Below are 15574 nucleotides of genomic sequence, written 5' to 3'. Positions count from 1 at the left end.
GGGGAAAAATTGCACATGATGATATTTTAAACCTATTTATTCTATAAATGAATTTCAATGAATATTTAATATTTTGTTTTATTGTTTTGTTTTTCTGTTGAGAAGAAAGTGAAGATAACTGCATTACTGAGGCTATCCAGAAGGCTTCTAGTATGGTGGATTATGCTACAAAATATGCTCTGAAAAGGTAAAAAAAAATTGAATAAAAAAATCTTAGAAGTAAATTTATTCAGCAAAAAGCTTTCCTAACAGAAGTTTTATAAAAATGAGACTGTATTCTCACCCCAGGATCACTGGACTAGATATGGGCTATGAAGTATGGCATTATACAAAGTTCTTATCCTTTAAAAGCTTTTATAATAGTCGCAGAGGCCCTGCTCCTACTCCAGCTGGGGCATCCAGAGCAGCGTGCTCAGCACCACATCCAGGCAACTTTGAGGGATCCCCAAGGAGGAGACCCCACAGCCTCTAGGCAGCCTATTCCAGTGCTCCATCACCATGCAGCACAAAAGTGCTCCTGGTGCTCAGACAGACCCTCTCATGTTCCAATTTGTGCCCATTGCCTCTAATCCTGGCATAAGGTACCAAGAAAAAGAGCCTGGCTCCATTCTATTTTCACTTTCCTTTCAGGTACTTTAAGACCCTCCTTTGAGCCTCCTTTTCTCCAGGCTGAGGAGTCTCAGGTCACTCAACCTTTCCTCATAGGAGAGATGCTCCAGTAATAATTGTAGATATATTGAGAAATAAATATTATGGAAAAGGCAAACAAATAAGATTTTTTCACCTGTCCTACTTTCCCTTCTTCTACCCTCTCCTCTTTTTCCTTCTCTCACCTTTCTTCCTCTTTCTTCCCTTCCCTTTTCCTTTCAATTTCCTTCCCTTTTTTCCTCTTTTTCCCTTTTTCCCTTTCCCTTTCTTCCCACTTCCTCCCATTTCCTTTCCTCCCCTTCCCCTTTCTTCTTTCAACAGCAGCACTTCAAAATTAGATCAGTAATCTAAAGCTGTTAAATTAAGCATTTGATCTGACAGGAATTGTTTTTAATCTTTGGATAATTTTGGGGCAGAAGATTGCTAGTAAGCCATTTATGTCCTTTGTAGTTTTGATTTAACCTTGTAAGCAGCCAAAGGGCCAAAAGCTTGCAGTCTGAAGATGTGCATTAGTATCAGTTCTGAAGCATATTTTTGTTTCCTGTTTTGTGGAATCAGAAGCATAAGTGTCTCGTGCCAGTGTTAGAAATCCAATGTCCATAATTTTTTCTTGTGTTAACTTGTATAAAATACTAGGACTGTTAAAAATGAACATTACCAGAAATGAAAATTATATTTCCATTGTGTGCTCTTATTTAATTCAGTTCCTTGTGGATTTAATCAGCCCATTGAGAGACCTCTTGCTATTTTAATCCAGGCTGGTATACATGCTCAACACCTGCCTCTTAGACACAATTCCTTGGCACTTTGCAAAATACTGAGGACTGCACTATTATCTAATCTCATTATTATCTTAAGGAGGGAATGTGTTTAACTTCTTAAATAATATAATTCTATACGTTTATATCATATCAATCTAAAACTGCTAGGACCTTTACTTTTGTAAAAAGGAAAGCTATGTACTTGAATTAAAGCTTTAGACTGCACAGAAGCTAAAAACAAGAAAGAAGTGCATCTGACTGCCTATTTGAAATTCTGGAAGTTATAAAGGTCGCAGCACTGTGCAAACTCGTTTTACTTTGGCTTACAAATAACTGAAGGAAACTACAGTGCAATACAGATGAGCTCAGTGCCATCTTTGAGTCTGAAAAGGCAGATCTGAGATGAAAAGGCAGTATCTTTTTCAGGTTAGTACAGGAAAACTCTTAATCATTCCATGTACAGTAGTCCAACCTGATGTTTGCTGAATTACTGATCTAGGGATCTGAACTACAAGCTGTCTGAGTCAAAATAACTGTTTATTTCCTCAGACCTCAATAACCTTGAATTGTGATTAAACTGGAAAAACAGGTTTCCTCACATCAGCTGTTAATATAATCACTTAAGTTTTTGAACTGTTCTTTGTTTAATATGTTTCAACAATTTCAAAACATCTGAATTGTACAACTCTTAATATATTTTATTATATTGATCTCTATCTATGAAAACTCAGATTGACTATCTGAAGAAGGAACCATCCTTGAGTCTATATGCATATATATATATGGGAAAATCCTTTTCAGTGTTTTGAATCCATTGTTATAGTTACAGTTGCAGAAACCCTGTTGGCATCATTCTCAGTGCCACTGGCCTGACTGCAACAATAACCATGGACATACATATTTTAAGAAAGAAGAAATGGTACTCCCTTTATATTCTGCACAGTGCTGTTGTTATGGGAGATCTGAACAACAGCAAATGTCTAAGGCATTTGTTCTGGCTTGGAATCTCTAAAAAAACCCTACTTTATAAATACATTCATTCAAGACAGAAAGAACCAGAATATCAGACACTGAATGATAATGTATGGCTTGTACTTTGGAGAATTTGTTTTGTATATATAGATATGTATATATTTTAATGTTCATCTGCAGAGAGACTCAGTAACTGAGCACCTGGCAAATATAAACTACTTTCCACCTAAATATCTCTCATCTTCCAAATAATAGAACTGTCTTAGCTTTATGGGGCTATTCCTTCATTCAAAAATATCAATGCAGATTTTTAAATTAGTGACAAAAAACATTGTCTCCTTCCAGAATCAGAGATCATCTCTAGGACTGTAGGTATGAACTAGAAGAGACTAGCGTGAATGAAGAGGTGGAACAGGGGGAGGAAAGAGAAGCATGACAAACTAATAATGACTGTGATAATCTTACACAATCCATAATATTAGACAAAAGGTTGAACAGAACATATGGGACATACCTTGCCCTGAAGGGTGGTTGGTTTTGTTTTTGTTCTAGCTAACTTTTACAAATGTTGTCATGTCACTTTGTGATATTAAATGTCACATAAAAATGAAGCGTACTCACTTAGATGCCTCTAGAGGAGGAGATGTGTTGTGATTATTCTGCATGAGTCTTCTCAGACACTTTGTGCTGCAGGCTTTGTCCACAACTCCAGTTAGTGTTTCATTGTGACAGCTTCACACAAACTTTATCACTACTGTGTGTGCTCAACAGAAGAACACTTTCCAAAATTTTCCTTGCAAAACAAGGTAAAAATGTATTCTTTAATTTTTGCTTTTCCAGCACATCCTTTGATCAAGTTATACCTCAAACTGAGAATATACCTAACATAGAAAAATACACATATTAATAAGTTTATTATTTTATTTTGATTACAGAAGTATCCAAGGAAAGGGAATAGCAAGTCCTACCTCACTGCTGGCCTTCTCAAAATTTCCTGAACGAGACAGTCAAGATATTTCCCAGGCAGCAGAACGAATGGAAATGTCAATTCAAGTGTTGAAACAAAAAGTTTGCCAGAAGCACAAGCGTTCATTGCATTCAACTGGTAAACACGGGGTACTGACGTCAGTAAAAATCCTTGTTGATTCCTTCTATACTGTCTTTTAGATTAAAATTATACTAACCTGGCAAAATTTTTACTTTAGGCAGATATACATATCTTGTCCACACCTGGGGCCAGCATACTCTCCCTGTTCCTATTAAAAGCATCTCATGTAGTCACTGTTTTACATTTTTCTTTACTGAAGAGTTGACTGTGTTCCTACAGTTGAGGAAAGAAGCACTTTGCTATTGGCATCCTGCAAACTCATGACCATACTGTCTATAAATAATCTTGCATATTCACATTGTTGCAGACTTCTTGGTTATAGTGAAATATCTTTGGTTTTAGTGCTTCTGGGACATAGAGCTTACAAGTAAAAAGAATAAAGTACCTATCTCTCTGTGACACTGGCACTTTGAAATCTATTACCTCTGGAAACAGCTGGTCTTACTGATACCTCATTTTAAGAAAATACCTTCAAATTTCCAAAACTATTTAAATAGTATATTGCAGTTGCAAATTTACTTTCACTTTGTTTATATTTCAACTGTTTTTTATGTTAGATGGAGAAATAAAGGTAGGTAATCAAGTAAGTTCAGTGACATATAATTGTGTAAGTAAAGGTCTTGTTACTGTTAATTCAAGATGTATTTCAAGATGAGTTTCCAGGGTCAGTAAAGCTAAAAAATCAGATTTTTTTTCCTTCAAACTATAATTCCTTTGCTTAAAGCAAACTGGAGATTTAAAATTTTTATTCTCTATCTTCATATTATACCATGACAACATTTTTCAAGACATTGAAGCATCAGAGTGTTGTAGGCAAACATAAAGACCTACAGTTATCTTTTCTCCTCTTTTTCTTTTTTTTTTTCCTTGAGGAAACATCTGGCTTACTAAATGAATGGGACTTTTGTAGAACTATAAATATTTCTATTTGTGTGAGTGTATATTTATAATTTATAGGCTCACAGAGATGCAGAATTTTTAAGTCACAAAGTGTACAAAACTCATAAATTTACAGAACTAAAGAAATTTGCACAGAACTTGGATAGACCCAATGATTATTATTTGCTATATTCTGTGGAACAAATAACAAAACATTTTAAAGCAAACATACGGATCAATACCTAAGCTATACTGATGGTGGAAATTGGATTCTGAGCATGACTTTGAACCTGAACTAGTAAATGCATCTGTACTCACAAATTTAATGTGGATAGCCAGGACATAATAGCAACATTACATAGCTGGTCAAACAACCCATTCTCCCTCTACTCTCACCACTACCTTGCATAGATTCTAGTTGCTCAGTGGAACTTTTCTCAGATGATTTGACTGCTGAACTCTTCCCTCTTCCCTCTTCCCTCTTCCCTCTTCCCTCTTCCCTCTTCCCTCTTCCCTCTTCCCTCTTCCCTCTTCCCTCTTCCCTCTTCCCTCTTCCCTCTTCCCCTCCCCTCCCCTACCCTCCCCTCAGCAGTAACTCTATTCCTCTCCCACTCTGCACATAGCTATATAGTCAGTCATTCTCACTTTAAATTTCAGCATCCTTCCAGTCCCAAGGTTTTATTCATTTGTATATACATCTTCTCCTGAACATTTTTTACACCTTTGTTTTAAGTATAAAGACTGGCCAAATGATGTGATCACAGTGCATGGAAAGAGAAGAGAATGCAGAGAGAGGATGATTAAAAGAGAGAAAGGAGCAAGTCAACCTCAGGTCTCAGCTATGGATGGATAGCTCCCCTTTTATTCTCTAATTCATGATAATAAAAATAGCTCTCCCCCTTCACTTCATATCTCCTCTAAGTCCCTAAGACTATCTACTGCAGCACATCTAACTAAGCGCTCTTTCCTAGAAAGAAGAGAAAATGATGTAATTGCTGCTGATAATAATGTCTTTTCTCCCATAGAAGCCATTTACCAACAGAGTACTTGGGTTCTTCCTTACAGATCTTTTATCAGCTGATCTACTTACTATGATTGCTAACATTTCTGGATGTCTGGCTTACATGTTGCCACCAAAATGTCCAAACAATTGCTTAGCTAATAAGTATCGACTCATCACCGGTGCCTGCAATAACAGGTATGTTTGATAATAATTGTGCCCTGAAAAATCTTCCTTTCCTTCCTTTCCTTCCTTTCCTTCCTTTCCTTCCTTTCCTTCCTTTCCTTCCTTTCCTTCCTTTCCTTCCTTTCCTTCCTTTCCTTCCTTTCCTTCCTTTCCTTCCTTTCCTTCCTGCCTGCCTTCCCTTGCCACCCCCCCTTCCCCCCTTCCTTTCTCTTTCTTTAAACTCAATAATTAACCTTTATTTTTCCTAGAAAAAATGGGTGAATGACTTCAATCACTTGGCATCAGTGTCTCCCTAAAATAAGTTCCCCTTAAAGCTCCCAGGGGAAGAGCCTCTTCATCTCAAATTTAGTACACTAATTTTGCAGAAAGGCTCTCCTTTGAAAGCTTCTAAGATTATGTAAGGAACTTTAAATTTTGTTGGACTTATTCAGTAGATGTCTTTTTCTACATAAATTAAACCGATTGAATTCTAACCCAACTTCCATTTTCATTAAATCAGATAGAACAACACTAAACAGAAAAATACTACTTTTTCACAATGAGCAATAAGAAAATCAAGTAAATTCTCTTCTTTTTTTTTTTCTCACAACCTTAATACTTAGTGAACATACACATAAAAATTTTAGGTGATACATTTAGTTTTATATATCTATTCTTAGGAATGTGCTGATGGATATTTAAATGATTATTATTTACTAATTACCTATTTTTATTGTAATATAAGTCAGGAATATTTCCTACAAAACTCACCTTAACAGGTGCGACTTTATTTTAGAATACTTCAATACAGTGAGGATGTAAAGTGGAGAATAAAGGACCTTTTCAAGTATAAGGATAAATGGTATTTATGTTTAGCCTCAGGATACCTAGGCTTAAGGTCACGAATGGAAAGGCAGGCTGCAATCATACACTACTACAGAGCTGTAAATGGAAGATCATTAGCATTACACAGGTTAAAGCATTCTGCAATATGGTGACTGAACAGTGATAACATTCTGCAGTTCTATTATTCAATCACTCAGTTTTTATGAGATGGAGCAGTATTTCTGCATCACAAGTCATTTGTAAGAAATGTGCATGTTAAGCTCTTTGTCGAAAGGACACAGCCTGATATGCATCAATGTTATAAATCTATGTGGATATACATGAATTCCCCCAGGCAATTGCAAAATTGCTTGGAATCTGAACTAACGGTTAGTATAATATTTGCACTGACAACTCTATTGGAGCTTGAAAATATTGTCCAAGCAGCCAAATTTAAGTACATAGCTGAGGCTTCTAATACACAGGCATTGCTGCTGAGGTCGTTCTCTTCATTTCTGGAGAGAAAAACATTTGTGGGTAAAGTAAAACATCTTTTTTTCTGTGGTGACTCTAGTAATACAAGGATGTGCAAATAGGTTTCTAAAATTGGCTGGAGTAACTATGATGCATGGAGTCTGGTTAGTCTTTAGTTGCTGTTATCATTTATATTTGTCTTATTTTATACTCTGCTTAAAATGTCTGTAGAAGGTGCAATGTAAAAAAACAAACAAACAAACAAACAAAAAACTGAGACTTTGAAGCCATCAGGCTAGATCTCAGTCTAAAATTATGTGAGTACCATAAAGTACCTCCAGCTTTACTGAAGTACATCAGGTGAAAAGTTCCATTGTACTGTAATGTAAACCACAAATTCTATAATGTTAACCAACTTAAAAAACTTCAAACATTAACAGAAAGTACTGGTCTACAGTTTTCCCTGTTTTACAGCTGCAATTTCAAGTGGAAAAAATTTAATTATATTTATCATTTTAGGTACCCAATAGGAACGCACTGTGTTTTAGGTCAGCAAATCCTGCATTTCATAGGTAGCACTTAAAAATAAAATTCACAGAACAAAGACATAACAGAACAGCACGAGCATGGCTTTCTATGGAGAATATGATCATGACATCAAACATTCCCAGCAGTATCATTATGCTCATTCAGCTAGTAACATATCAACAAAATTTACTTTTCTTTGTGTCTGAAGGCATATATGTTGATAATAAGAAATATAAATGTACAATATTAGTTAAGAGAACTGAAAGATAGGGTACACCCAAGTTGGTTTTGTCTGTTCATTTTTATCCCAACTAACTGCATTGATCTGTTGGTTTTTTTCTTTCTTTGTTTGTTTTTAATGATTAGAGCAATGATTCAAATGAAGAGAAATTACAAGTACTAAAAAAATGTCAACTCATGGTGCAAATTAATGTCCTCTAATCTTACCTTTCTGAGGTATTTGCATGTCTACTGCAAGACTGTGTCTTCAAGTGTTCCTAATAGTGAGGCATAGTACAGGATGACAGGATGGCACTCACAAGGTGTCTCTTTTTTCTGATTTTTTTTTGAAGCTCTAATACTGCAGGAGTTACAAATTTTAATATGGTACAACCAGGGGAAAGAATGACCAACCCTGACTGAACCCACTGACTAGGAAAAGAAATTGAGATGTTTCCTTTAGGATGGCTCCTTCACTTAAATAGAAGCTAGGTGTCATTCAAAAGACATAAATCTGGATAGCAAGCAATATCTCAAAATTCTAGTTTCCTCCTTAGGGACCAAAATAATATCCAGATAATGTAATTCTACACTCCACAAGTGAAGGAAAAGTTCCACTTCCCATAAATAGAACGTATCGTTATCAAATTTGACTACTCTGTAAGTGTACAATGATACCAAATTATCATTATTTCATCTACCCTAGATAAAACATTTATAACTTATGCAAGATTCCTAGACATTACCATATTTAATAGAATAATAACAAGGCATGTGAGAGGGGTTTTACTAGAGTAGCATTCCAGTGAGCTGCTACAATATAAAAGCAATCAGGAGAAAAATCACTAGTTAAGCAGCAAAATTAACACTTCATTATTTTTAATTGAGTGAAATAGCACTACAGTATGTGCAGTATTTTATGTAATTTCAATAAAGACAAATCAACTGTAACTAATTTGAATGCTTTATTGAAACATACTTCAACCTTCAAATGTGAATTATTGTGCATAATTAAGAGCATTACTCTATCATATAACTTGGCAAATCGAGTCATTTCAGTGTTCTAGAGATCAATGAAGGATTAATAAAGTAACTGCTCCCTCTTCAGTATCCCAATAGAAATATAAATGTTATAACATGCTATATTTCTACTAACTGTCAGAGATAACTGGGTACATTTCTAAAACTGTATTTCTTCTTGTTAATACCTTATATATTTAGCAATTACAAAATTTATTGCACAGACCATATAAAGCAAATCAACAAACAATAAAAACACCTAAAATATTCTCCACTTAGGGAAAATGCAATCAAAATTTTCATGATAGAAAATTAACTGGGCCAAGCCCAGGACTCAATGAATGAACTAATAAATAAAAAGATCATGAATAATTTCATGACCACCTAATCAAGGATGACTTTACTGCTGTCTACATTCTTTTACATTTAAACTCTTGTCTAAGCCATTTTATACACCTTCCCTCTTCCAAAAAGGCTGGCTTCATGGAAAACTGGTCTGCACTAATTCCAAAGTGTGCCCAGCCATGTGTTTGAAGAAATGCTAGATGATAACAACCAAATGCATACCAGAGCTTATGCTTGTTCATAGGTCTTCCCAAAAAGTAGATACAACCAGAAGGAGCTCTGCCACTAAATCCAGCAGCTTAAACCATCATTCTCCTTTCATTGTTCTTTCTTAGATCATGTTAAATGAAGCCTATGTATGACCGGTACCCATTTTTTCTTTTAAACTTTCTTCACTTTTATAGTAAGGCTCCATTATATTTTCCTAAATCTTGATTTCCAAGCTATTGCTCTAAACAAGCATCTTTTTAAAAATGCAAGAACCCTTAACTGTATTTTTGACTCATAGGAATATGATTTCATTATTAGGAAGTCACTACATGGGCAACTACATCAAAAGGTAACCAACATAAATGAGAAACATAAGTCAGACAGCATCCCTTCATGTTAAATTGATCTTGGGATACAGGAAGACAAATAACTGATTCCTTTGCAAAGATCATTATATGAACATCTCGTTACGAGGAAATATTGTCTTGTGGCTGATGATTATTTTACATTCAGAATTATACAGAGATGAAGGTTCTTTGTGTGCAATTTTTGTTTGTTTTATTCTTTTTTCCCAGGGAACATACTAGATGGGGAGCATCCAACACAGCCTTGGCTAGATGGCTCCCACCAACCTATGAAGATGGACTCAGTCAACCCCGAGGATGGGATTCCAGTATTCGATACAATGGAGTCCAGCTACCCCAGGTTAGAAAGCATATCATGTGAAACACTGGCTATAAACATATCTGCCACACCAGTAAATCAAACAGTAAAAGAAGCTTGACCATAGTAAGAGCAGGCAGGTCTTCCTTCAGTTGCAGGCAGCCAGTAGACACAGGTTAGTTATTGCCCAGCTTTGAGGAAAAGAACCATAGTGTGGACCTAGACACAGACCTCTTATGCTGAAAAGTGTAGCTGGAATGTTTTCTCCACTCCTGGCATGTTCCTTAATTTACTTAGCTTTTTTTACATTACCCATTGCTCTGACTTTTGAATTGAAACATTAAAAAAAGAAAAGTGCTGACAGCAAACACAGCCAACCAAAAAAGTAGTGTATGGGAACTGCTGAGTCACAGCCTGAACCACTGATGGAGCACCTGAAGGAAAGATCTGGTCAGCCCTGGGAGCACAGGTGGAGGAGATTCACCTGTGTGACCTGAAGGGGTGGAGCCAGGCTGCGCCCCTCTTAGACCTCATTTAAGAGCTGACTGCAACTGAGGAAGGGTCTGTTGTTAGAGATCCCTTCTTTCTGGAGATCCTTTCATGATCCAGGTTTGCCTGGATCTTTGGAGATGGATGAGCACTCATTTTCCTTCTTTTGTAACATTTCTTTGTTTGTGCTGGTCTCTGCTTTTACAACCTTTGTAGGAGGGAAGCCCTCAGTTCTACTGTTCAGGGAGCAGCTTTACATCTCTAAGGACGCAGTGGGTGTTGTCATACGTTACCACGGAGGAGCTGTGTTTATTTGTGTGTCTGTTTTGTATTATGATTTCACTCACTCTTGGTCCCTTTTTGGTAAGGAGAGGCTTGTATTTAATCATTGCAAAAGGGATTTTATTTTGCTTTTTGTAAAGGAAGCAATTCAGTAGGGTACTTTGCTGGAACACTAGCATGTTTAACGTGGATTCGAAATCCTTATTAAAGCTGTTGTGATTTTTACAATGATGTTGTGGGGAGCCTGGATGCCTACCTGGGCTGGGGTGCTTCTTTGGCAGAGGGGTTGGACTCGATCATCTCTGGAGGTCCTTTCCAACCCCTACAACTGTGAGACAATGACAGATGATGTGTGTATACTGCGAAGTAAAAGGCCATTGCAGAAAAGAGGAAAGGTACTTTCTTCACAGTGATTTACACTGACAGGGGAAGAGCCAACTGCTACAAGTTGCTTTATATTTTTTCTTGATATAAGAAATTTTTTTTTTGCTGCGAGAACAATAAATTTACTAGACAATTTCATGGGTAAGAGTCAAAAGCTTGATGAGGCTCTAAATAGCCTATTTCCTTCTTGTAACATAAAGTTGCATCGTGTGGTCTCCAGAATTTTGTTCCAATATAAACATGATGATTTTATGACTCCTTATTCAGGGAAGGAGGTCCAGAGGAAGGACAAGAATGGCTTTTAACTAAATAAATAAATACAATGCATGTAAAACGTGCAATCTATATGTATTATGTGTGTACAAATATACAACATTGCCTCCTTGATAAACATACCATAGCTGAAAAATATTACTATCAAACCAGAATTTTATTTTTTAGAAAGTTCAAAGTTAAGACTTTGCATTATTTACAAATCTTTGCAGCCTGTATGCTTAGAAAATAGCAGGGAGGAAAGTTTGAACAAAAAGTTTCTGCATAGGGGACTGAGTGAAAAATTCCCCATTGCAGCGTACAGTGATATGAGCTAGACTTACTATTCCTGGTTTGTCATCATTTCTTGAAACCTGACTTTCAATGGGCTCAAAGCCTTGTTACTTTAACCACCTCATGTTTAATAAGGATGAAGAGGAGAATTTAGTGTTAATGTCACCTGCAATGTTATTAATGAAATAACATTCTCTCTAAGCTACATAATTTAGTGCATGGAGATGAAAGTCTGACATTTGCACAAGTAAATTTCCAGGCTTTACAAGCTTCCTATTTTTATATTAAATTGAGTACATACTTGTGAAGTAAAACACATTTTAAAACCTTGCATTGTTTCCACAACCAGCAAGCTTCTCTGTTTAAATCTGAAGATATGATGAAAACAGTGTCATAGCTGTTTTTTCCCACTTACATGATTTCATCTTTTTTGTACTATTGACTAACTACCTATAACTTTTAAAAAGAGTCATGTAAATAAAGTGAACGTAAGCCATAAGTCTGTCCTGGAGTTGTTCAAGACCAGGTAAGGTGTTGCCCTGGGCAGTCTGGTCAACTGACTGGCAACTCTGCCCATGGCAGGGGATGGGAGCTCAAGGATCTTGCTAAGCCATTTTACAATTTATGATTTTATGATTCTTTGAAGTTTGAGGATTATTGTAAAGTGATAGAGCACAGCATAGTTGAGTAATGTAAGTCCAATTAGAAAATTTTCCAAACTGAAAGAAAAATTTGGAGACTTGTGACCATCAAAGTTATTCAAATACTGATATAATGACTTATATTTCTGTTGAGTGCCATGTATCACTGCACTTGACTATTTCAATATGAAGGCTGGTGTTCTTAGCAAGTCCCATGTTATTTCTTGTCCTCACAAATTCTATTTAAGTGTATCTACTTTATTCATTCATTACATAACCCTCATATTTATTACAGACTTTTACTCTACGTGCAGCCCTTTCAACTATATGGCTCCTAATTGATGGAATATTTTGCACTATGAGGGAGGAATTTGTGAATAATATTGATATCTTAATCATAAATTAACTGCTGATTTTGCTCCAATGGCTTCAGTTAGTGATCAGTGTTGGCTGAGCATATAGCAATGATGTCTCCAGGTATTCCCTCTAAGAGCATCTATATCTCTGTGCAGTTTTCACAGGAATGCTTCAGGAAATACTCTGCGGCTTGTCCCTGCCTGGAAAAATGAAGCAGTTTCCAGCTGCCATGTATTTGCAACCATGCCTGTCTTCTGTGTTGCATAACATGCTCTCTTTAAGCAGAACAATCCAGAACTGTGGTATATCCATGCTGATCTGAGATTGCTAAGCAGAATCCATTTCTTAAAGGAAAAGAAAACAGAAAGAAAGAAAACTTATAGGCAGTATAAAAGAAGCACAAAATTTGCAAAATTCTCTGGGAAGGAACAGGTCAAAGGTACACAGCTCACTTGGCAAATAGATAGAAAAACTTAACTGAAACATCTTACATCTCCATTGGGCACTGGTACTTTAGCTCCTGAACAGAACTAACACTCAGATTTTGTTTTTGTTGTTTTCTCTTTCTTTTCTTCAAACAAGCCATTAAAAGTACCCTACAATGTGAAGTATTCCAAGGAGGAGCTGGGGGAGGAGTTAGCTTTAATTACTGTTTATCCTGATTTTAGTGTTTTATCTGACTGTGAGAAGTTAAGTACTACTTGACGCTTAAGGTAAGGTAGTTCTTTTCGCAGGTTCGAGAGGTGACAAGAAAGATAATTCATGCATCTAATGAGGCTGTCACGGAAGACAACCTATATTCTGACATCATTATGGTGTGGGGACAGTACATAGATCATGACATTTCATTCACACCTCAGAGCATAAGTAGAACCAGCTTTTTAACAGGAATGGAGTGCCAGATGACATGTGAAAAACAAAATCCATGCTTTCCGATAAAGGTAAGATCTTTAAATGATTAAATTAAGATGATTAAGATTAATGATTAAGATTTTAAAATGATTAAATGATTAGATTTTTTTCTCTTTTCTTCAAGAGAAATACCAAGCTCTAGACAGGTGAGTAACATAAAATACACTAGAGATATACATATGCTAAAATAATTGCAAGGGAAATTGATAGATCATCAATAATACAGCAGATGGTGATAAAATATTGAAATCTAGTGTAATTATAACATGGAACAAGTACAGAATTAAATTGTTTTACAGAGATAACAAACTACAGCTACAGTACACAGTACAAATATATTTTTCAACTATACAAGTTTAAGAAACCTTATGTCTCCCCCACTGTTATGTTTTTCATGCTTCAAGGCTCTGAATTCTACCATAGAAAATAGAGAAATAGATAATAAATAATTCTGTTTTTAAATTGCCAGACAGATAAAGTTCAAGGATTTTACTTTCACTCATTCCAAGCAAAGATATTTCCAGCAGCTAATGCAAACTTTTGCAGAAAGGTATCTTTTCAGTGTATATATAAAACAATCTCCAAGGAGTTGCTGAAACTTACAAACATCACATCTTTGCTTTGGTAGATGGAAAATTTGAATTCAAAGCTTGTAAGGGAATTAGAAGGAACATAAATTGGTATAAATATAGAATTTTATCTTGTCCAATTACTTTGAAAGTATACACATTCTTTCACTCAAAATAAAATAAAAGTAGAAAAGTCAAAATACTTTTTTTTTCTCAAAATACAGATCAACTATTACTTTATTCTGCAGGAGGGTCTCATGCTCATCATAACTCTTGGACTGATGCATGAATTTGTGCCCAGAGCAACATAAATTACTTTTCATTGGGCTGCAACTCAATTACTGATCAACTTTTTACGTGCTGAAGTTTGCATAGTGTGCAAGTTCCTTCAGAGTCCTGTAACAAAATTTAACTGATGAGTGTACCAGTCTCCTTTCGGTTTAAGTGCCTCATTCCACTTCAATTAAACACAAAGAAAAATATTCTTCTGTCCGTAATGAGAACTGAATTAGGCCCTGTGTTGAAAGATGGCTCACTTTCCGTTCAGTGAAATAATCTAAACCCTAGGGAGTGCTAAGTGAAATTAATGACCACCTGCAACTTTACCACAGACAGGTAAATTTATTCTCTCTTTGTGATTTAGTCTGTTGAAAGTCAGTAGTCACAGCTCAAGAGTGTTCAGAAGGAATGCAGATGTTCAGAAGGAATGCAGACTTCTTAAAGAATCAAATTTACAGTTCATATCTTAAGTATTACATGTATGAGTGACTGGATAACCTGATTTAGCCACAATGACTCTTCCATGATCCTGACAAAAATGTCCAGGTTTCTGTCTGCCTCAAATTTCCATCTTTTGGCTTGTATGTGATTTCCTGTCTTTATGTTCTTAATTAATAGTCATAGAAATATTCCCATTCCTGTATTAGGATATGCTAGGGCAGAAACTCCATCCCTGATATGCAGTGCCTCACATGACCAGAGGAAGGTAGAGAGTGATTCCACCATATGACAGAAAATGGTTACATATTGTATCCCATTTTTAAATATGGTTTGCTTACTGTACTGTAAATACAAAACTGCAGAAATTTTTGAAAGACTATGATTCTTGTTTTACTACATGGCATATTTACAGCCAATACTGATCTTTAACTTCAAAAAGCCATCATTCTCATGTAAAAGTAAAAGCCCTCATACTCCTAGAAATAATTAGTAATTAGACTTTTAATTGATAACAGGCTCATACTGTTGTTCATAGTTTGAATCAAACATGAATCACAGGAACCACAGAAGTCTAGTCATTGACATCTGACTAGTTTAAGCTGCCTAGAAATCCCATCTGTTCAAACAGAAAGCAGTCTAAGGGATCTTCTACAAAGGAATCCAAAGCTGATGTTAACCATGTGACAGTTGCATTATAGTGTAGGAAGAAGATACTGTAAACAAAGGGCATAATTCCTGTTTCTATTTTGGAGTAGTGAAGAGATTCATCACTGAGTGTGTTTCAGCTTTCTGTGAAGATGAGTTCTGCGTACATGTCCTAGATTTAGCTCTGAATTTGGCCTAGGAGCTGCTTCTGC

General features: G+C 35.9%; 2 protein-coding genes across 2 annotated transcripts in view; one reads left to right on the top strand and one right to left on the bottom strand.

Annotated features, from left to right (window-relative positions):
• PXDN (peroxidasin) overlaps positions 1–15574 on the bottom strand; it is a 573716-nt gene that overhangs the window by 349534 nt on the left and 208608 nt on the right. The gene's annotated exons all lie outside the window — the stretch shown is intronic.
• The window catches only part of TPO (thyroid peroxidase), a 37803-nt gene that overhangs the window by 1495 nt on the left and 20734 nt on the right, over positions 1–15574 (top strand). Inside the window, exons 2-6 of the mRNA XM_065731090.1 lie at positions 106–187; positions 3317–3486; positions 5434–5566; positions 9730–9859; positions 13251–13457. Of these exons, the coding sequence (XP_065587162.1) occupies positions 106–187; positions 3317–3486; positions 5434–5566; positions 9730–9859; positions 13251–13457 (722 nt within the window). The remainder of the gene's footprint in view (positions 1–105; positions 188–3316; positions 3487–5433; positions 5567–9729; positions 9860–13250; positions 13458–15574) is intronic.

The sequence above is a fragment of the Cyrtonyx montezumae genome, unplaced genomic scaffold (assembly GCF_038088225.1).
Source record: "Cyrtonyx montezumae isolate F1298 unplaced genomic scaffold, pur_monq_1.0 scaffold_13, whole genome shotgun sequence".
Taxonomy (NCBI): Eukaryota; Metazoa; Chordata; class Aves; order Galliformes; family Odontophoridae; genus Cyrtonyx; species Cyrtonyx montezumae.
This window is presented reverse-complemented; position numbering and strand designations above follow the sequence as displayed.